The following is a 24331-nucleotide window of genomic DNA, read 5'->3' on the forward strand; positions in this document are numbered from 1 at the left end:
CCCCCCAAAGAACCAGCGCGGGCAGGGAGCGCTAGCCCCGCGCCTCGGGATGAAGAGCCACGGTGCTCGGCTTAGGTTTCGTTTTCCCATCGGCGGCTCCAGCCCGACTTTGCAGTGGCTGTGACAAGACGTGTTATGCTCTGCAATAAAAAAAAAACATTGGTACAAAGCAAGCCCATTCACTTTTTTATGCTAAGAGAATTACAATGGTTTTTCATGTGACAAAAATGTGCGATTAATCGCGAGTTAACTATGACAGTCGCGACATTAATCGCGATTTTAATCGCTTGACAGCACTAATTTGAATTAAATGAAAAAAATATATATTTACACGGTCAGTGTAGTACTAGAAACTACAGGACATGCAAAAACAGGAGAAAAACAAAAAGTAGAGTTGAAAAACAGAGGAACAATCAGCAGGGGTCAAATATACACATGGCACACGAATCCTGTCACGCACAGCTGGTGTTCACGTACCGGTAGTCTTGTTAAGCTCAATTTTTACCAGCAGCTTAAAAACCCAAAAGAAAGCATGAGGAACGGGGGACGGGGACACCGTCATGGCACCAGTGTAGCCTCGTGCTGCTTCTCCTCAGGGTGGAAGGCCAAGCCTTCCCACAATGTCTTTGATGTGCCTTTATCGCAGCCATATGGGCCTAACCTTCTCTAAAGCAGCATGAGTCTGAGCCAGAGAATGTCACATGGTTTTATTTCATTCCCTCCCTCACGCACACACTCCTCCTATCTTAAGATCACTTTCAGTCGACTGGAGGCCCAGGCTGAGGTACAGTCCAGTAACGGACTGGGAAATACCTCCATTAGACAAGTCTTAATAGGAAGTTAATAGAAATGTCCAGACACTTAGTTTTAAAGTAAGTTCTTAAATTGAGCGCCAGTTCTTAAACAAAATTAGTGTGACCTCTTAAAAGTCTATTTAGTAGGTTATTAACAATTCACCCAAATCATGATTCGATTCAATTTTCACCAGTGGTGTAGTGGTTAGCGCTGTCGCCACACAGCGAGAAGGTTCTGGGTTCAAGCTCAGCGGCTGACGAGGGCTTTTCTGTGTGGAGTTTGCATGTTCTCCTCGTGTCTGTGTGGGCTTCCTCCACAGTCCAAAGACATGCGGTTGGGTTGATACGGTATGGCGCAGCCTTGGCATGAGGTTGGGCTGAAGCGCCCTTGAGCGAGGCACCTAACCCACAACTGCTCCCTGGGTGCTGTAGTATAGCTGCCCACTGCTCTGGGTATGTGTGCGCGCTCATTGCTCACTTGTGTGTGCATTCACTGCTTCAGAAGGGTTAAATGCAGAGGAGGAATTTCACTGTGTGCTTAAAGGAGAACTTAAGGGAAATTTTATTATCATCAAAATTCTATTTCCCTCATTTTATTAAATACAAGAATGCATGTTTGATCGCTATTTTGTCGCTGCTGTAGCAAGTTATGAGTGTTTGAAATATACTCTGTAATATATCAGTCCATATGTCAAAGCAATGGCCATAAACGAGATTCGTTGAGACCTGTGCGAGACATCGTAGGATGGAAGTAAAATGTGCAGCAGAAATCAAAGTGACCAACATTTGCCAGCGTTGTCAAAAGACGCACGCGCCCTCTTTCGAATGCTGATGTGATCAAGCCGGAAGTTTTGTTTGTTTTGATAGCAATTAGGAAAGTTTGAAAAAAAGTAGGCAGTAATTGTCATTTAAACTCGTTTTTGTGCAATACTTCGTTTGGAAAACAGTTTTCAAAATGGCGGCACTGACACCTGACGTTTCGAAGTCTCGCACAAGTCTTGTGAAGATCACATGGATAAGCAACGCCTGCCGTCGACCAAACGAACTAAATTCAACACGGCTAAAAACCGAACAGGCCGATAGGTATAATGTTTAATTGCAATTAGTTGCCAATATGAGTCATGATATAAGGTTACTAAAACTGAAAACGTAATAACACGTTAATTAAGAAATAAAGCAAGTTTAAAAATGACTTCAGTTCTCCTTTAAGTTTTTGCTTGGGTGCACATGTGACAAATAAAGGCGGTGGCTTCTTTTGAAAAAAAAAAAAAGGAAAAAAAAAATTTATTACCAGAAAATGCAACATCTCATCTCATTATCTCTAGCCGCTTTATCCTGTTCTACAGGGTCGCAGGCAAGCTGGAGCCTATCCCAGCTGACTACGGGCGAAAGGCGGGGTACACCCTGGACAAGTCGCCAGGTCATCACAGGGCTGACACATAGACACAGACAACCATTCACACTCCCATTCACACCTATGGTCAATTTAGAGTCACCAGTTAACCTAACCTGCATGTCTTTGGACTGTGGAAACCCACGCGGACACGGGGAGAACATGCAAACTCCACACAGAAAGGCCCTCGCCGGCCCCGGGGCTCGAACCTGGACCTTCTTGCTGTGAGGCGACAGCGCTAACCACTACACCACCGTGCTGCCCAAATGCAACATTTATTTTCCTATTTTTTTTATCAACTTTTGTTAAATTTAAAAAAAAAAAAAAACAATTATTTACTCACATTTGTAAAGGTTGGAGTAAAATATAGTCGCCTATTAACCAAGATATGCCTTTTATTAAAAATGGAAAAAAGTTAACAAAAAGGCCTTTTCTTAAACTTTTCTAATCATTTCTACTACCTCCATTTGCTTCTCTTTTCTTTAGCTTTTTTGTAAGCAGACGGCTCTGATTTTTGAACAGTGCACACAGATGTTTCAAGACCGCTGTTCTTGGACATTAAACAACTTCTTATTCTACACAGATTATTTTAATGGTTTAAAATGGCATGTTCAGGAATCCTGGGCACGCCATCACCTAAATATTGTTGAAAAATGTGTTAAAACTAAGATATTACTAGCGAAACTACTAAAAGAAATAAGATAGAATTACTGCCAAAACCAGATTTTTTTTTTCCCTATTTTAAGATGATTTTCCGTTCTGTGGTTATTGAAATAAGCGATTGGCTTTTGAGCCTGCTGTGTCTGAGGATGACTAACTCTGTATTATTGCTTCCTTCAGCACAGATGTAGCACTCAAAGCAAGGTGTGTGTCCTGTTAGGTTTGTCTTATAGAGCCTCCAGGGGCTGAGAAGAGTGCCAGGGTCATTCCATAGGAAGTGCTCACAGCAAGAGGTCAGAGGTCAGCTCCTGCACTCAGCAGGCAAAAGTGTAGCCTGTTTCTACAGCTGGCCTCTGAAAGAAGCACACAGAGCTCTGCATCGCTTCTCACTCAACACCACACACACAAAACAAGCATGCACACACCCACACACTCACCAGTTCCTTGGCTTCATTAAGGGAATCTTCTACATCAGAAAAGCTGAAACTGGCGAGTGTAACAAACTGGCTGACCACAGACACGAACTTATCTCCAACCTCCTGTGGACGCTTTTTCTGGAATTCCAGCTCCTGTACGTGATAAACAGATCAAAGAAATGTACTTAAACATGTTTACGGCCAAATAAATAGGATCGGGGATCCGAGAAACAGATGTGGACTGAAGTTTTTGGTCGATAACAAAATACATGGAGCGCAACTGATGAGTGCTTACATTTTCCACATTCTTCAAGCCACTGCGCAGGTTGTTGATCTCTTTTTCCAACTCGGTCATGCTATAAATGTGAAAAAAAAAAAAGAGAGAGAAGAAGAGATGCATGACGTTATTACTAGAAGAGACATTTGATTTTGGGGTCTATAGTGTACTATTTATTTATTTAACAATATTGTTTTAAAAAAAAGTTCTCAATTTAGTACCACACTGATTTGTTTTAATCCAGGAGTTTTAACATTTTTGAAGCCAGGGAGCAGTTTAAAAAATTATTTATTATTACAGGCATTCAGCATCATTTATTTAGTGGAGCTGAACTTTTTGTTCTTGAACGTTCCACCCACATGCCCTAAAACCCAGTTACCTTTTTGGACGAGCATCTTTTTTGTCTACTATTAGTAAAAGGACACATTAAATTTAAAAACTCAAACTTCTCAACCTTGTTCTCGGTCTCCCGTTTTTTTTTTCCTTCTTTGTTTACCCCTTCACGAGCAGACAGCCCTAGAAAGACATGTAATTTTCGCCAAATCTAAAATGACTTTCATTTACTTGTCACTTGAAACATGTTACTGGTTTTAAAGGGGAACTGAAGTCATTTTTAAACTTGTTTTATTTCTTAATTTACGTGTTATAGACCCCTTCGCAGTAAACGTCATTCATACGTAAGAGGAAATTGCGCACGCAGCCTGGACTCAAAAAAGACTCGGCGACGGTCAGACTGACTTTTGGCGACGGTAGAGACGAGAATAAATATTTGGAAGAAATGCCTAGTTGTTGTGTTGTCGGGTGTCAGAATCGTAGCAGTGATGGGGTTAAAATGTACAGAATTCCAGCAGGATCTCACCCATTCCAAAAAAAAAAAAAAATCAATCGCCGACGTCTATGGCTACAAGCCATCAAATGTGTAGACTGGGATGAAAGCACCATCAGCGCCCACTTCATCACAGGTAAGGTCAGGCTATTTATTAAATCTTTCTTTTTTATTCTTTCTAGTCTTCGTTTATTGATGTAGCAAAATACTTTGGTAACGTTTGTCTGATTAGCTGGGTCATAGTTACACAATGTAATGAATATTGTTAGCATGTTAACTTAGCTTTGCATGCAATTTTGTTTGTAGGAGAGGTCTCGCTTGACTCAAGCAGTCCAGATTTTGTGCCATCGTTATTTGTGTATGCCGAAAATCACAATTTTAAAGCAAGGATGGAAAGGTAAAATTGTGTGCCCTCACTCTAAATGCCAACTTACGTTGACTGCTCTAACCTAGCTCCCGCCCCGTTCAGTTTCATTTCTGCTCTCTGCCTCTCGCTTTTTACGCAGCTCTGATTTCTCTTAGCTGCACTCTTTACACTATCGTTCCTTTCATGCCATCACCTCCTGCAAATTGCTGTTTAGTGTTGGGATTTGCTGTTGTAGCTAAAGCCACATTGCCATCACATCACTGGCATAATTTGATTAAAACAAAATGAATATGAATGTCCCATTGTTAATCAAGTTGTACATGCCCGCACATAACAATCATACGCGTCTAAAGACTTGTAGGCACGAAGTTTTTCGTGGGTGTACACTGAAGTCTGGTCAATAAGGTACGAGTATATATCTGGCCATTGTATACCAGGGAACTTACTAACATCGTCCGTCCACTCTTTAATTAAATGCGGATCCGGTAGGCGATGTCCACTTGTTAGAGTTAACTTATTTATGTAGCATTCTCGATCTTGTAACGACAATTGTTTGGCATAATCTGACAGCTCATAATGCCGGTCTATGGGCAGCGCCATTGTTTCGGAGTCCAGGCTGCGTGCGCATCCTGGCAACGGTTGGTTTGTTTACAAACATGCGAAGGGGTCTATTCAATTACGTTTTCGGTTTTAGTACCCTTATATCGTGACTCGTATTGGCAAATAATTGCAATTAAATATTATACTTATCGGCCTATTCGGTTTTTAGCCGTGTTGAATTTAGCTCGTTTGTTCCACGGCAGGCGTCGCTTATCCGCGCGATCTTCACGAGACTTCGAAACGTCAAGTGTCAGCCAGGTGTCAGCGCCGCCATTTTGAAAACTGTTTTCCAAACGAAATATTGCACAAAAACGAGTTTAAATGACGATTACTGCCTACTTTTTTCAAACTTTCCTGATTGCTATCAAAACGAACAAAACTTCCGGCTTGATTACGTCAGCATTCGAAAGAGGGCGTGCGTGTCTTGACAACGTTGGCAGATGTCGGTCACTTTGATTTCCGCTGTACGTTTTACTTCCGTCCTACGATGTCTCGCACAGGTCTCGACGAATCTCGTTTACGGCCATTGCTTTGACATATGGACTGATATATATTACAGAGCATATTTCAAACACTCATAACTTGCTACAGCAGTGACAAAACAGCGATCAAAATGCATTCCTATATTTAATAAAATGAGATAAAAAATAAATAGAATTTTGATGATAAAAAATTTGCCTTCAGTTCTCTTTTAAGAGCCATAAGCTCTTAAAGCACTGATGACTTTCCTTGGTCACTATTGCACTTTAGCGCAGTGCAAAGAAGTTTTGCATCTGTGACTCTGCAAAACACGTCCTGCATAAGCAGTTACATTCACACATCTTTTAATCAGCATGTTTAATATGCATGCTTCAGGGCTCTTCGTGGACAGAGACGCGTTTGAATGAGGCAATGAGAGTCACTTCGAACATAAACCGATGCGAGTCTGCGAGAACAGTGTCATCATCTCATGAACAATGGCCATTCTGCCCGGGGTAAACTGATACACAGAGGCACTGAATGATCTGTGCTCTCTCTCCAGTTTCTGAAATGAGATCAAGCGTGGTCGGTCTTGTGACCACTTCACTCGAGAAGCATGCGTTATCACATTAGTCACCCTGGCTCCAGGGGTTCGAGCTCTACTGATGACTGAATAGCTTTTTTTGCACACTTGGTTTGATCTACTCAGGGAGTACGGTCGCACTGAAGCATGAAGGCCAAAAGAGTTAACGCAGCTGCTAGAATGGCGCGTTTCACAGTTTTCTGGATACAATTCAAGTTCTAAGTCATACGGATCATATGTCCAATAGCTAGGATTTGGTCTTAATCCATGTTCAAACCATGGTGTTTTTGACCAGGAAGCCTTTTCGTTCCTGAGCTGCCCTGGTGGCCGAGACTGGAGTGACTGCATTATTCCAGCTCTGCTAAACCTCTCGAGAGCACTTCCACATTTCAGCGCCTTCGCGAGCCGAGGCCAGGGCCTCATTTCCTCACGACATAAATTTTTTTTTTCACTCTGCATATGTGAGCGTTGGGCGGATTTGAGCCCGGCGAAAGGAAGGCAGCGAGACCATAGTAAACCATTTCCGAAATCCATTTATTGTGTGTATACCTACAGGAATTATAAATCTCAGCTCAGCACACCAACCCGTCTGCCTCTAGACCTACTTGACTTTAGCGGCTTCTGGTACGTTCTGGAGGTCCTCTTGGAACTGCATGACTTTTGGGTACTTCTTCTCGAGGATGGTGATCAGGTAGTGTAAAAGAGTGATGTTCCTGTAGAACACCACAGAATGACAAGCAAAGGTCAAACATGCATAGCGTTACTCTGAAGGATGTAAATGTTAGAAACATGCCGATTATACAGTATTCCATATTTTTGAGTCAAAGTTCTCTTACTTGTCAATGCTAGACTTGGTATCGGCGATCTTGTTCAGCGAGGACACTTTAAAGCCATAAGCATTTCCTCTTTGACCCTTGTTCATGTAATTTCCGAATGCCAGAACAACTTCGAGAAGCTGCTTAAGGTTTCGGCTCTGCAGCACTTCTTTAGAGGCTTTAATTAAAGCTGGAGAACAAAACATTCATTCAGTGCACTGGACTAGTTTTCAGTCAGCTGCAACTTTTAGTCTTTAGACAGTGAAAAAAACAAAAACAAAACAATGCATAAAGGAACTATTACTGATGTACACCAAGCAAGGAATACACTACCATTCAAAAGTTTGGGGTCACTTTGAAATGTCCTTATTTTTGAAAGAAAAGCACTGTTCTTTTCAATGAAGATCACTTTAAACTAATCAGAAATCCACTCTATACATTGCTAATGTGGTAAATGACTATTCTAGCTGCAAATGTCTGGTTTTTGGTGCAATATCTCCATAGGTGTATAGAGGCCCATTTCCAGCAACTCTCACTCCAGTGTTCTAATGGTACAATGTGTTTGCTCATTGCCTCAGAAGGCTAATGGATGATTAGAAAACCCTTGTACAATCATGTTAGCACAGCTGAGAACAGTTTAGCTCTTTAGAGAAGCTATAAAACTGACCTTCCTTTGAGCAGATTGAGTTTCTGGAGCATCACATTTGTGGGGTTGATTAAATGCTCAAAATGGCCAGAAAAATGTCTTGACTATATTTTCTATTCATTTTACAACTTATGGTGGGAAATAAAAATGTGACTTTTCATGGAAAACACACAATTGTCTGGGTGACCCCAAACTTTTGAACGGTAGTGTAAGACAAATATTAGGAAAATCAATCAACGACGAGTTGGTGTGATGCAGCCTGAAATAAGCCTGAAATGTTTTTCTCTCTTATACCACAGTGATTTGTCAACACTAACATTTTTTTTATTTACTGAAGAAGGGCCTCGGTCATGAAGACTCTCTTTAAACGTAAACTTACAGCATTACCTGACTAGTACAAAGCACAGGCACTGAATTTTTTTTACACATAAAATACCGTTCCGTAAAACGTCTCCTCTTGTCTGAATCCTTCATGTCATTAACAATTATACATGTTTTTACATGAAATGTCCACTATATATAGCAACCAAGCACATTGCTAGAAACCAGGTACAACTATGAAAATTAAGAAAGCACTATTTCATACCAACAGTGAATTTTATGATATACAATGATGTTTGCATCAAATCTTTCATCTCATCTCATTATCTCTAGCTGCTTTATCCTGTTCTACAGGGCCGTGGTAAAGCTGGAGCCTATCCCAGCTGACTATGGGCGAAAGGCAGGGTACACCCTGGACAAGTCACCAGGTCATCACAGGGCTGACACATAGGCCAAGTTTACATTAGACCGTATCTGTCTCGTTTTCTTCGCGGATGCACTGTCCGTTTACATTAAACCGCCTGGAAACGCCGGGAAACGGGAATCCGCCAGGGTCCACGTATTCAATCCAGATCGTGTCTGGTCCGGTGCTGTGTAAACATTGAGATACGCGGATACGCTGTGCTGAGCTCTAGCTGGCGTCGTCATTGGACAATGTCACTGTGACATCCACCTTCCTGATTCGCTGGCGTTGGTCATGTGACGCGACTGCTGAAAAACGGCGCGGACTTCCGCCTTGTATCACCTTTCATTAAAGAGTATAAAAGTATGAAAATACTGCAAATACTGATGCAAATACTGCCCATTGTGTAGTTATGATTGTCTTTAGGCTTGCCATCCTTCCACTTGCAAGTGGTAAGTGATGTGCGCTGGGATCACACACACAGTGGCTCAGTCCCGAATCACTGCTCGTGCGCTATACTCGCGCGCTCTGTGAGCTGCGCAGGGCCGGAGTGCACACCCTCCAGAGGGCACTCGCTGTTCAGGGCGGAGTGATTTGGAGCGCAGGATGCCTGCGGAGCCGAGCGTATCCGTGTATTGGTGTTGCTGTGTGCACGCTAATCGTTTTAAAAACGTTAATCTGATGATCCGCTGATACGGTCTAATGTAAACCCCACCATAGACACAGACAACCATTCACACCTACGGTCAATTTAGAGTCACCAGTTAACCTAACCTGCATGTCTTTGGACTGTGGGGGAAACCGGAGCACCCGTAGGAAACCCACGCGGACACGGGGAGAACATGCAAACTCCACACAGAAAGGCCCTCGCCGGCCACGGGGCTCGAACCCGGACCTTCTTGCTGTGAGGCGACAGTGCTAACCACTACACCACCGTGCCACCAAATCTTTCATAACAAAAAATATTTAAACAGTTATTCCATGAAATCGAGTCGTACATGAGCTGATAGCCGACGAGGAACGTAGCACCGAGTTGGCTATAAGCCATGCATGACGAGATTGAGTGGAATAACTTATTTCTATCCACATTCACTGGATTTTGAGGAACAGAACATTTCTATTTTTGCAAATTCGATAAATAAAAACTTCATACAAAACATCAGACAAAATCATTCGCACTTAGAATGTAAACAAACTGGCAAAGTGACAGTAGCAATTTGTGAAAAATGCTATAATAATTCTTGAAAAAAAAAAGATACGTTCTTACCATCAAATACTTTCATTCCATACTTTGTTGCGGGGTTTTTTGTATTTTTTTTTGTTTTATTTTCAAGTAGAGTTTTTATTTCGTCCTCAGTTGGTTCAGCAAAATTCTCCGCCATTTTGTTTTTCTCTACTCACGGTATATGAGCTGATAGCCTAGTAGTAGAGGAGCCAATCAGAGCACACGATTGCTCATATCCAGTGAATGTGGAAAGAATAATGATTAATATATGATTGACCAGTGATTTGATTATACCAAGAAATTAACTGACCATAAAATGTGTGTTTACCAACTACATACTTTTATCTGGGCCCGTAAAAATAATTTGGTGATGAATCATGATCACCTCAAATGCTTGTGATTAGGAGTAATAGAATATTTGTGTGAGCCTATAGTGCATAAACCTCACTGAGCCAAGTGATGAGCAATACCCATTATAAACACAAGAATCAAATGCATTCAAATGCGAGAATGAAGAGAGAGAACACACACCTTCAACTTTGGGCTTTATTTCTGTAATTCTCTCTGCAAACTTCTTCTTGAAGTACAGAGACTGTAATCTCTGCTGGTAATGATTTATTCTGTGAAAAGGTAAAAACAATATAAGAAGAAAGAGAGAAGTGTTCAGTTATTTACAGTGACAATATTATATTCACCAAATATCATTTAATATATCATTCATTCATTCAATCTGTCTGCAAATAAAAGTGAATTAATTCTCTAATAAATACATTATTTACTGAAGAACTGATCTAAGCATGTATTGATGGGTGGATGTATGGATTTATTGACAAATGGAGCGTAGTCACAAAATGAATCCAGTTGGTCAAAAAATGAAAAGTTGTTTTACTGGATATTCTAAATCTACAGTTGATTATCTTTAAAATTAAAGGTCATTTGGTGCAACCATCCATCCATCCATTCATTATCTGTAACTGCTTATCCTTTGCAGGGTCGCAGGCAAGCTGGAGCCTATCCCAGCTGACTACGGGCGAAAGGCGGGGTACACCCTGGACAAGTCGCCAGGTCATCACAGGGCTGACACACAACCATTCACACTCACATTCACACCTACGGTCAATTTAGAGCCACCAATTAAAGGAGAACTGAAGTCATTTTTAAACTTGCTTTATTTCTTAATTAACGTGTTATTCAATGACGTTTTCGGTTTTAGTAACCTTATATCGTTACTCGTATTGGCAACTAATTGCAATTAAATATTATACTTATCAGCCTATTTGGTTTGTAATCCGTGTTGAATTTAGCTCGTTTGGTCCACGGCAGGCGTCGCTTATCCGCACGATCTTCACGAGACTTGTGCGAGACTTCGAAACGTGACGTGTCAGCCAGGTGTCGGTGCCGCCATTTTGAAAACTGTTTTCCAAACGAAATATTGCACAAAAACGAGTTTAAATGACGATTACTGCATACTCTTTTCAAACTTTCCTGATTGCTATCAAAACAAACAAAACTTCCGGCTTGATTACGTCAGCATTCGAAAGAGAGCGCGCGCGTCTTTTGACAACCCCGTGTCCGAAATCACTCCCTACTCACTGTATAGGGCACTATATAGTAGGGATGCCATTTTGTAGTGCTGTCCATGCTGAAAGAAATCAAATTAAAAGTCTCAAATTTGATTTAATTAAAGGCAGCGGCAAAGAAGAAAGTATTCAGCCTTGATTTAAAAGAACTGAAAGATGCAGGTACTTTGTATTGATTAATGTGGGAAATACGCTCAGTATAATATGGATTTATCACAAAAACACATGCATGTATTTATTATTTTGAAAACCCACCAGCCGACTGATCTGGCACGTTTTAATTGTGCGACAGTAATGACGTAAATACCAGCACGACGGACTAGTGTCCGAAACCGTTTTTCCTCTATATAGCAATTCCTTATATAGGGAGTAGTGAACGAGTGAGCGATTTCGGACACAGGGAACGTTGGCAGACGTCGGTCACTTTGATTTCCGCTGTGCGTTTTACTTCCGTCCTATGATGTCTCGCACAGGTCTCGACGAATCTCGTTTACGGCCATTGCTTTGACACATGGACTGGTACATTACATAGCATATTTCAAACACTCAATTTGCTACAGCAGTGACAAAATAGCGACCAAAAATGCATTCCTGTATTTAATAAAATGAGAAATAGAATTTTGATCATAAAAAATTTGCCTTCAGTTCTCCTTTAACCTAACCTGCATGTCTTTGGGGGAAACCGGAGCACCTGGAGGAAACCCACAAAGACATGAGGAGAACATGCAAACTCCACACAGAAAAGCCCCCGTCGGCCACTGGGCTCGAACCCAGAACCTTCTTGCTGTGAGACGACAGTGCTAACCACTACACCACCATGCCACCCCTAAATCTGGTCCAACCATTCCAGAGAAATCAGTAAAACTGTTTAAGGTATCTTCATTATTTAAAAAAAAAAATCAAGTTTGGAGACAATCAGGTGTAAACTTTGTGAAGTGCAAATTGAAATTAATGCATAGCATGCAATTATTTGGCCTACAATGTCACCGATTGTTTGACAGTATAATATTTTGGTAACAGATACATTATAGATTAAAGAATGGATTTACAGATAAATTAGAAAACCGATATGTGGGTCATTTTTTGACGTGTACTCATTTCAAATCGCTGTACTGTACCTCAGAACAAACTTTGACACTGGACTCATTTTGTTGCGACAAGCCCTAAATAGTGATTGACTAAAATTTTATTTGTTTATGCAATTCTCTGTGCGAAATACACTCCAGAATATAGTCTAATCTTGTCCTGCAAATATGAAGGGTCTTGTCCTGCCTGGTATCTGAACTCACAATATTCCAAAAACTACTATGCCTCCAAGATAAATTTCGATCTTTAGCTCATGCTTTGATTGACCTTTAAAGGCAAAGGACATGACTGATTATTCCAGAAAAAGCAAACGGTAAATAGCCCTGAGTGGTGAACACAGCACCCTGGTGTTGTATGCGACACTTCTGCATAGGGTGCAGGGTAGAGGTCTGCACGGGACAGAATTTTCAGTCCCGCTCCCGCCCGCTCCCGCATTGTGCAGTCCCGCTCCCGCAAAGAATTATGATTTTCAGTCCCGCTCCCGCCCGCAAATCCCGCATGATGCAGACGTTCGCGTTATTTCTCACGAAAGTTCTTGTCATTGGCTTGGGGAATTAAACATGCTGAGCTTAGCTGAGCTCTCCGCTGACCGATCCTTCACCTAGCGCACGGAGCGAGGGTGCGCGTTGCCAGGCGGCATGCGCAGCTGAGGCTTTACAGAGATACCCAACACACCTACCAAAATCTACAGTGGATATTAAGAATATTGTACATTGCACATAGCTTATATGTCACTCCTCACATTTACATTCTAGGAAATACAAGTTGGCCTATAAGAAATTAATATAATTTAAAGACACAGCGTGATGGTGCCCCGGCCCCTACTTTGAGTGGATTTGAGCATAAATATCTACAGCTCACGTTCAGGGGTGCGTTTCCCAAACAACCAACCAAGTTAGCATTAAACCAATATGGTACGATGCAGGTTTGAACTAACTAACATCCAAAAAACGACTGTTTCCCAAAGCTGTAGTACTTTTGGCACTTATCACAACAAGCAAAGGGCAGCTGATTTCCCTCTGCGTCGTACACGAGTGAGAACGACTTCCAAATGTCTGATTTCAGGACTCTTGACTTTTTAACAGTAAATGTACCTCTTTTTAAAGCAGCACTTACTTCTGAAGCACTGTGAGCTTCACTAGAGGAGCTCTGCTCTTATGCCATGATCGGAGATCTCAAACACGGAAGAGCGGAAAGGAATCAGAAACATACGCGAGATTAGACCACATCCGCAAATTTAGGCATCTTAAAATGTTTTTATTAATGCCAAATAAAATATCCAGCACAAATGATATATGATAGACATAAATTAATAATTTATAAATTTTATTTTAAACACGTTTTTAGTTAGCGGGACTGCAGCTTATCGCCTCTCCCGCATTGTGCACTCCCCCTCCCGCCCGCGCCCACAACGAGCTTTCAGAATTTGTCCCGCACCGCACTGCTTTGCGTCGGGTCCCGCGGGACTCCCGTGGGAGTGCAGGGCTCTAGTGCAGGGATGTCACTCTGGCAATTCTAATTATACACTACACTGTGGGATTCTGCTGGGGGAAACTCTGCTTTATTCCTAGCTGGAGGTCGCAACTGTCTTTCTCACGCACAGGCACACACGTCTGCATGGAGCGGAAAGCAAATAAACTGCACTTTTACTGCGGTCTCGTTAAAAAAAAAAACAACCTTTCCCGAGGCACCTGCTTAAGATTTGTTGGTCTCAGTTCCCTCAGTCAGAATGCGAGATAATGTTATGTGGATACTAGGAGACCATGCTGATTTTGTTACAACAATGAAGACTAAACACTCTCTTGAGACCAGAGTCAGTCACACAAAATTCCCTTTGGTTTCCTGATACGGAAGCGAGAACAGACAGATGAGAGCTGCATGTGAGAGGTACAGTGAGAGACTCGGATTAATACAAGGCACTATAAAGTCATAGGCGGCCATCATGGATGAGAAATGCCCTTCTGTTGTGTCTGGATTCGTATACGTCAACAGTGAACCGACATCATGAAACCTATGTGGTGGTGTGAGCCGAACAGCACAACACCAATTCAGTGGCAAACTTTTGCCATGTTCAATCTGTCAGGATTCAGAATGTAGGCCTCAGGGATAGAGAGAGGAAGGATCAGCCCATTCTCCAGGACAGAAACACTTCACCACTGTATTATTTAAGAACAATAGTAATTACTAATGAATTACTATTCACAAATTATTATTATTATTGGCTATTTTTCAAAAGTCATTTATTCATCACAAAAAGCATCAACGTAAGAGAACTAAAGAATTAAAAGTGGCACTAGAAAGCATAAATGTTCATAATCATTGAGAATTATTTGTCAGAATCTAAGCAAATGTTTAATACAGTTAGGTCCATATATATTTGGACACTGACACAAATTTTCTTTTTTTTAACCTGTTTACTGAAACATATTCAAGTTATAGTTATATAATGGACATAAAGTCCAGACTTTCAGCTTTCATTTGAGGGTATCTACATTAAAATTAGATGAAGGGTTTAGGAGTTTCAGCTCCTTAACATGTGCCACCCTGTTTTTAAAGGGACCAAAAGTAATTGGACAATTGACTCAAAGGCTATTTCATGGGCAGGTGTGGGCAATTCCTTCGTTATGTCATTCTCAATTAAGCAGATAAAAGGCCTGGAGTTGATTTGAGGTGTGGTGCTTGCATTTGGAAGATTTTGCTGTGAAGAAAACATGCGGTCAAAGGAGCTCTCCATGCAGGTGAAACAAGCCATCCTTAAGCTGCGAAAACAGAAAAAACCCATCCGAGAAATTGCTACAATATTAGGAGTGGCAAAATCTACAGTTTGGTACATCCTGAGAAAGAAAGAAAGCACTGGTGAACTCATCAATGCAAAAAGACCTGGACACTCACAGAAGACAACAGTAGTGGATGATCGCAGAATAATTTCCATGGTGAAGAGAAACCCCTTCACAACCAAGTGAACAACACTCTCCAGGAGGTAGGCGTATCAATATCCAAATCTACCATAAAGAGAAGACTGCATGAAAGTAAATACAGAGGGTTCACTGCACGGTGCAAGCCACTCATAAGCCTCAAGAATAAAAAGGCTAGATTGGACTTTGCTAAAAAACATCTAAAAAAGCCAGCACAGTTCTGGAAGAACATTCTTTGGACAGATGAAACCAAGATCAACCTCTACCAGAATGATGGAAAGAAAAAAGTATGGCGAAGGCGTGGTACAGCTCATGATCCAAAGCATACCACATCATCTGTAAAACACGGCGGAGGCAGTGTGATGGCTTGGGCATGCATGGCTGCCAGTGGCACTGGGTCACTAGTGTTTATTGATGATGTGACACAGGACAGAAACAGCCGGATGAATTCTGAGGTATTCAGAGACATACTGTGTGCTCAAATCCAGCCAAACTGATTGGTCGGCGTTTCATAATACAGATGGACAATGACCCAAAACATAAAGCCAAAGCAACCCAGGAGTTTATTAAAGCAAAGTGGAATATTCTTGAATGGCCACGTCAGTCACCTGATCTCAACCCAATTGAGCATGCATTTCACTTGTTAAAGACTAAACTTCAGACAGAAAGGCCCACAAACAAACAGCAACTGAAAACCGCTGCAGTAAAGGCCTGGCAGAGCATTAAAAAGGAGGAAACACAGCGTCTGGTGATGTCCATGAGTTCAAGACTTCAGGCAGTCATTGCCAACAAAGGGTTTTCAACCAAGTATTAGAAATGAACATTTTATTTACAATTATTTAATTTGTCCAATCCAATTACTTTTGAGCCCCTGAAATGAAGGGATTGTGTTTAAAAAATGCTTTAGTTCCTCACATTTTTATGCAATCATTTTGTTCAACCCACTGAATTAAAGCTGAAAGTCTGAACTTCAACTGCATCTGAACTGTTTTGTTCAAAATTCATTGTGGTAATGTACAGAACCAAAATTAGAAAAATGTTGCCTCTGTCCAAATATTCATGGACCTAACTGTATATAAAAGGTTAGAACATTAATTAACGAGCATAAACTCTTCTTATATGGTGATGCGCATAATTGATATTAAAGCTAGACTGCCTTTCGGATTTTTCAAGTGTAGGTCATAAAAAGAATTTTCCCCGACACCCAATTATTTTTGTTTAGCAGACCAAAACCTACTGAATTCAAATCACAGACTTCCAACTTTATTATTTATTTATTTTTTTAACAGAACAATTAATGAATTCAGGGCAACTTCTGCGCTATTTTTTCCTGCTTCACCATGACGCAAAACAAGATACTACGTCATGCATGACGTGGTGGGCTTTCCCCATTCGCACAAGGCATTGTGGGATACAAATTTGAAACACGAGAGAAAAATGGAGGATATGAATGAAATGTAAAAGACCGACTACAGTAACGGAAAGCGAGAAGAAAAAGGCGTCATGTTGTGAAGGAAAGGAAACGCAGGACCAAACTAATAAATATCGGCGGTCAGCGAGCACCTCGGTGTGATCAGCTGTTCGTTTAGCGACGGAATGATGTAACGTCAGTGCACGGTCAAGGTAAATCTGCGCATGCGCACACGGACTTCCTCTGTCTGCTTGACTGCGCAAAGCAAGCGATTTCATGCACATTATGTGCGAGGGAATCCCCTCAAATTAAAGGATAAGGCAACTTTTGTACAAAATCACCACAAATAGATAGATAAATGTATAAAGTAATCGATCATGGAATTTATAGAGAAAGAACAGACCGCATAACAGTATCTTTTAACTTTTAATAATATGGGCTTGCGCTGAGCTCAGCGAAGATGCGTTCCGCCATATTGATCTACTGCGTGACGTCATGCGGCCCACCACTGAAAAGAACTCTTCAGTGCTTCATGGTAATAAGGTAAAAAAACAGTACAATCGCTTCTTCAAAGTTTCACCAAATGGTTTTATTTATGCAACTGAAAGCTCATAATACTGTACAACTTTGGTCGAGTAAAAACACGGAGCAAAAACATGGCTGAATCCTGAATGACTCCTATTTGGATTTGTCCTACCAAGCCTACTGCGCATGCGCGAAGCGGCTCGGCTCGGTTTTCCCTTTCGGGCGCTCTCGTTTTCTGTTAGAATTTGGTAAAGAAAAAAATATATATATATATTATTTACCAGCTTACCGGGTCCATGAACATAAATCTGACAGCTGACAAGGTCGGGATATAAACGAATCAAATACAAGCCACCCGCCGGGACTCCTTACTGTCATCACAGTGATCTGTCTGTAAACACTGTTTTCATGGGCCCAGTGACGTCACAGATCAGAGGGAGGCGCATTAACGAAAGATTCTGATTGGTTTATAGTTGCCCACAATCTCAAAATGGCTGACTCCTCCAACTTCGGCTCCTCTGCATCAATTCATGATTTCAAAGTTAAAAATATTTTTTCATGTTCAATATATAATGGAAATAGTTAACGGAATTGATTACGTATATGTTTTTCTCCTATTACACACACTGTACAAAGGTTGCCTTATCCTTTAAATAAACTTCCCAGCCACAGAATGGCCTGTTTTTTTGGGGTTTTTTTTATATAAACATATTACAGAAATAAACATACATCACAATGACCAAATTTCAGAGGGAATTAAATTTCACCCATTTTATGAAATCGAAAGGCCGTCTATTTTTAATTATGAATTATGGCAACCCATAAATGTTTAATAATTCTAAGTACAGTATTTAGCTAATAAGGAGTATACTGAATAAAATACTATTACCAAACTATAAGGTAATGACTAAGCTGCTTTTTATAACTTCCTGTTATTTATTAATCCTATAAGGATCTTTTCTCACATGTAGTATTTTGAGGGTTTTTTTTTTAAGACTTTATATTGCCGTTTTCATTGGTTTGGCAGTTCATGTCAGTTCTATACTTGATAAGAGAGAATATAATGAAGTGATGAGCAATAGTTGATTAACTCAGCCTATGCTTTAAAGATCCTAATCAGAAACATGTTTGAACTTGGATGACCTAACGGAGACTTCGCTTTATTTAGGAACATGGCTCAGAAACCAGTGGGGCACTAATAAGGGATGCAATCTAGCTGGAAGAAGCCAAAAAGCAGTAAAAACTGGAGTATGTGCGTCATTGCTAATGTGTTCGGTGTGTCAGTAATCAGTTTTAGTATTTAAATCATTAACATGTGGGTTACGTGGTTTGAGCCAATATTGGCTCGGTTTTAACAGTCCAGTGTTAATAACCAAATCGCCCTACTGTGGACAACAGTTAACTGGAGTAACTTCCCCACCTGCTCATCTCATAGAGGAAACGATCTGCCTTGGCCATCCGGTCCAGTTCATGTTTGTGTTCCTCCAGCAGATCCACATCACTCTTCTCTGGGATAAACTTCAACATCTGCAGCACAGAAAGCCACAAAAATGAGCAAACATCGCCCTTACCAAACAAAAGCTGCACTCTCCACAAGATCCTGCACACTTCTCATTAGAAGCACCACAAGTTGTGGTCTAGAGTGAATTATCTAAATCTGTAGCCAACAACGTAATCTAGAAGTACAAAATTGTTTCTGCAAGAGCTCTCGGTTTTAAAAAGGCACGCTCCGAGTTAGGAAACAAAACAACATTTCCTTAATTCTTTTTACAGTTTTCAAATTTTCCATGGTGCATGGTACCTGCTCCAGCATGTCCTTAGGCAGATCTTCCTGTTCATCCATAGTCATGATGGCCCTCTTCATTTCCTCATTGGAGAGCTTCAAGCTGAAGAAAACGACAGGAAACAGAAACCAGCCAGACATGAATGAATCACCGATAGCGAATTCATAATAAAGCCAAGGAAGTCGACATGTTTTAAGTACAGATTCGAGTCTCGACTACTCAAACCCTGTGGTTTGTAGTCCAAAGCCAACACATACCTCATTGGCATAAAGCAATGATGCATGTCCTTTATCGTGGTTACCCATGAGTATTTGTTCCAACAACAACCACCTCAACTCCCAGAACAATTTTCAGTTCATGTTTGGAGGAAAAGAAATTAGAAAAGGTATCAAATTTCCCTTAGGTGAGTTCATGTCACATATAATGAATCAAACGTTCATCATTATGGTTTGGCATCTGTATCGCATTAGGACTTTCACTTGATTATGCCCATAAGCCACAACGACTGGACAGAACTGCTTGGTTAAACCTGTGTAGCAATGGTACTAGAATTCTTAAAAAGTGAGAAGACTTGGCCTTTATTTGAACTACTTCCATTGAAGATTACATGATTGTTATTAAAGCAAGATATGACACGATGAAACAGCTCCATGTTATCACAACAGCACAGAGGAAAGTATATCAGCGCGGCCGTCCGCTAGACTACACACCGCTCTCGGTCAGCATGAGCACTGCTGCTGCTATTAGGTTAGCTTCATGTGTGAACGTGCCAAACATAACAGGTGTTTGACAGGCCTGAGATCTGGATTGGAGAGCACTCTCAGTTCCTCTGCCAGAGACGGAGAAAGAGGAAGGTGGGGAACCACCAGCAGGATGTGGAACACCTCCAGATCATGCTTTTTACCCACAGCTCTGTTGAATTCTCAAATCTAACTGGTCAGAAGGTATTGATTAATTTGCGAGGACAGTAGCTCTGGTTGCAAGGCAAAAATCGCAGGCTTATATTAAAGCACTCGTTCTAATATGTTATTGTTTCTAGAGTAAAAGCTAATTCACAGGGACCTGCATGGCGGATGTTCCACATGATCCAAGTTTAACAGGATTAAAAACCATGTTTTTTAGTCTTATTAACTCCAAAAGAGAAAAATATATAAATGAATAATTGGTGTGCTATTAGCACACTATTGTTCTTCTTAAGTTTACTTTATTATTATTCCTGTACACCCGTTTTGTGGAGCTGCTACTCCTCCTACAGCTTTTGAGATACCAACACCGTTCCAACTCAGAAACGTCCATCCTGAAGCGGTGTAATGTGCTTGTATACAGCTTTTGGATCGATGCACCCGTTCTCTCATTCTTGTCATTTTTCTGTCATTTTTTTCCCCATAGAGAATGAATAGGGCTCACGAATCGAATTGTCCTGCTTGGACACGTTTCATTGCAGATGCACCAAACCTCACGTGATACGGTACCTCAGGCCAACTCCTCAGACATACAGTGGTGCTTGAAAGTTTGTGAACCCTTTAGAATTTTCTATATTTCTGCATAAATATGACCTAAAACATCATCAGATTTTCACACAAGTCCCAAAAGTAGATAAAGAGAACCCAGTTAAACAAATGAGACAAAAATATTATACTTGGTCATTTATTTATTGAGGAAAATGATCCAATATTACATATCTGTGAGTGGCAAAAGTATGTGAACCTTTGCTTTCAGTATCTGGTGTGACCCCCTTGTGCAGCAATAACTGCAACTAAATGTTTCTGGTAACTGTTGATCAGTCCTGCACACCGGCTTGGAGGAATTTTAGCCCGTTCCTCCATACAGAACAGCTTCAACTCTGGGATGTTGGTGGGTTTCCTCACATGAACTGCTCGCTTCAGGTCCTTCCACAACATTTCGATTGGATTAAGGTCAGGACTTTGACTTGGCCATTCCAAAACATTAACTTTATTCTTCTTTAACCATTCTTTGGTAGAACGACTTGTGTGCTTAGGGTCGTTGTCTTGCTACATGACCCACCTTCTCTTGAGATTCAGTTCATGGACAGATGTCCTGACATTTTCATTTAGAATTCGCTGGTATAATTCAGAATTCATGGTTCCATCAATGATGGCAAGCCGTCCTGGCCCAGATGCAGCAAAACAGGCCCAAACCATGATACTACCACCACCATGTTTCACAGATGGGATAAGGTTCTTATGCTGGAATGCAGTGTTTTCCTTTCTCCAAACATAACACTTCTCATTTAAACCAAAAAATTCTATTTTGGTCTCATCCATCCACAAAATATTTCTCTGATAGCCTTCTGGCTTGTCCACGTGATCTTTAGCAAACTGCAGATGAGCAGCAATGTTCTTTTTGGAAAGCAGTGGCTTTCTCCTTGCAACCCTGCCATGCACACCATTGTTGTTCAGTGTTCTCCTGATGGTGGACTCATGAACATTAACATTAGCCAATGTGAGAGAGGCCTTCAGTTGCTTAGAAGTTACCCTGGGGTCCTTTGTGACCTTGCCGACTATTACACGCCTTGCTCTTGGAGTGATCTTTGTTGGTCGACCACTCCTGGGGAGGGTAACAATGGTCTTGAATTTCCTCCATTTGTACACAATCTGTCTGACTGTGGATTGGTGGAGTCCAAACTCTTTAGAGATGGTTTTGTAACCTTTTCCAGCCTGATGAGCTTCAACAACGCTTTTTCTGAGGTCCTCAGAAATCTCCTTTGTTTGTGCCATGATACACTTCCACAAACATGTGTTGTGAAGATCAGACTTTGATAAATCCCTGTTCTTTAAATCAAACAGGGTGCTCACTCACACCTGATTGTCATACCATTGATTGACAACATCTGACTCTCATTTCACCTTCTAATTTTAACTGCTAATCCTAGAGGTTCACATACTTTTGCCACTCACAAATATGTAATATTGGATTATTTTCCTCAATAAATAAATTACCAAGTATAATATTTTTGTCTCATTTGTTTAACTGGGTTCTCTTTATCTACTTTTAGGACTTGTGTGAAAATCTGATGTTTTAGGTCATATTTATGCAGAAATATAGAAAATTCTAAAGGGTTCACAAACTTTCAAGCACCACTGTACATATGCATTCGGCTCTGACCCGCACTTCTTTTTTCCCCTCTTTTCGTGCCCCACTTTTTCATCCATTCACTTCCATTCATTTTTGGCCCCACTGAAAATGAACGGAGTTTCAGGAAAAAAGCTTTCGCTCTCCGTCAAATTTTTGAACTGAGTGACCAAACTTCAAGAAACTTCACATGATGCCTCAGGGCAAGTCCCCGCACATATCCATCCCCTCATCTGAGACTCGCACTCGTCTTTTCCTTGGTTTTCATGCATCCTTTTTTTTCCTCTCCACAGGCTTCCATTGATTTTTGGCCCCATTCAAACTGAATGGAGTTTTGCTCAGTAACACTTCACCACATATCCACTGGTGTAGTGTGCTTGTATACAGCTTTTGGATCGACGCACCTGTCCTGTCGTTCTTCCGTCGTTTTTTCCCATAGAGAATGAATAGGGCTCATGAATTGAGTGATCCTACTCAGACACGCTCCATCGGAGATGCACCAAACTTCATGTGATACTTCAGACCAACTCCCTCGACACAATCATGCAACCGGGTCTGACCTGCACTCGTCTTTTCCTTTCTTTTTCCTTCTGTTCTGCTACAGCTCAGCAAGCACACTTTGCATTTTCTTTGCGGAAATGCAGTCTGGTTATATTTATTCTTTCACAAATGAATTTGTCTTGGCGTTGGCTGATTTTTGTGTTTTATTCTTCCTATACTGCTTCGTGATGTGCTTTTCAAGATAAATAAATAAACTCCAGGATGGTAATGCATAACAGCAACAAAGTATACTGGGGTTTCTCGAAAGACTGCAAGCATTTCATTTATTTCACTTCCAACAGGTCAGTGATCACTACGGCCTCAAAGGAATCCATCCATTATCCATAAGCGCTTATCCTGTGCAGGGTCACGGGCAAGCTGGAGCCTATCCTAGCTGACTATGGACGAGAGGCGGGGTACACCCTGGACAAGTCGCCAGGTTATGGCAGGGCTGATACATCAAGACAAACCACCATTCACACTCTCATTCACACCTACAGTCAATTTAGAGCCACCAATTAGCCTAACCTGCATGTCTTTGGACTGTGGGGGAAACCGGAGCACCCAGAGGAAACCCACACGGACATGGGGAGAACATGCAAACTCCGCACAGAAAGGCCCTTGCTGGCCACTGGGCTCGAACCCAAAACCTTCTTAAGGCCTCTGCATGCTCTTGCGACAAGGCTTTCGCAGATAGCTTTTCGCAGACAGTTGTAATTTATTGTTGAGCGGGGGAATAGGCGTGCGCGATGTTATTCACCGGCACAACGCAAGGGGGCGCGAAGTCGCTAGGAGTAGTTGGTGGGTGTGGTTAGTGGAGTGTTTATCCTCCGGTTACTTATAATGACTAGAACTTTTTTTTTTATAATGACTAGAACTGGAGTCATGTAGATCTACGTACTTCCTCACTTCCTCGATCAACCGCTCTTCATGCTGCTCCATCTTCGCTCGTGTTTTTAAAAATGCCGGTCGTGAAAACAAAAACCGGGAAAGTAGGGAAGCGGAAGTGCGTGTACAGCGGATGTAGAGTGGACCAATCAGAGCCCTCGTCTGCGGCGCTGTGTGCGAGGCTTCTGCGGTGGTCACAATTTTTGGGAGGTGCGCACAGAGCGTCTGCGAAGGTGGGGGGGCTACGCAGACACTGTCTGCGACACCGTCTGCGAGGACTGGGTTGTCAGCATAAATTGGCCTTTACTGTGAGGCAACAGTGCTAACCACTACACCACCTGCCTCAAAAGAATGCTACTCTAAATACATCTTTGATGGTCTTGAGCTCATAATAACTGTTGAAGGAACATTAAAATTTACAAAACTTCCCTAATGATAAAAGCTGTGCATACACACATCTGCACAGCATGAAACCGTGTTGCCATAACAAGCTATTTGTCCTTAGTACCGCCGCCAACTTTGTTGGAGGAGGTTATGTTTTTGCCTCTGTTTGTCTGTCTGTTCCCAACGTAACTCGAGAAGGTAGTGAACGGATTTTGATTAAATTTTAAGGAAACGTTAACAATGAGCCAAGGAAAAATGGATTAGATTTTCATGCAAATTCGAATATGTGGCTTGGCAGAAGTATGGACTCTACCGAGTGCCCTTCTAGTTTTGTTCATGC

General features: G+C 41.4%; 1 protein-coding gene across 7 annotated transcripts in view; it reads right to left on the minus strand.

Moving 5' to 3' along the window:
* Positions 1–24331, minus strand: part of daam1b (dishevelled associated activator of morphogenesis 1b) — a 196062-nt gene that overhangs the window by 2281 nt on the left and 169450 nt on the right. For all 7 annotated transcript variants that reach the window (XM_060917728.1, XM_060917727.1, XM_060917729.1 and 4 more), the window contains 7 exons: positions 19104–19188; positions 18723–18829; positions 10317–10405; positions 7212–7380; positions 6981–7088; positions 3559–3619; positions 3285–3416 (listed from right to left, as the gene is read on the minus strand). In XM_060917728.1, coding sequence (XP_060773711.1) covers positions 3285–3416; positions 3559–3619; positions 6981–7088; positions 7212–7380; positions 10317–10405; positions 18723–18829; positions 19104–19188 — 751 coding nt within the window. The remainder of the gene's footprint in view (positions 1–3284; positions 3417–3558; positions 3620–6980; positions 7089–7211; positions 7381–10316; positions 10406–18722; positions 18830–19103; positions 19189–24331) is intronic.

The sequence above is a fragment of the Neoarius graeffei genome, chromosome 3 (assembly GCF_027579695.1).
Source record: "Neoarius graeffei isolate fNeoGra1 chromosome 3, fNeoGra1.pri, whole genome shotgun sequence".
Lineage (NCBI taxonomy): Eukaryota > Metazoa > Chordata > Actinopteri > Siluriformes > Ariidae > Neoarius > Neoarius graeffei.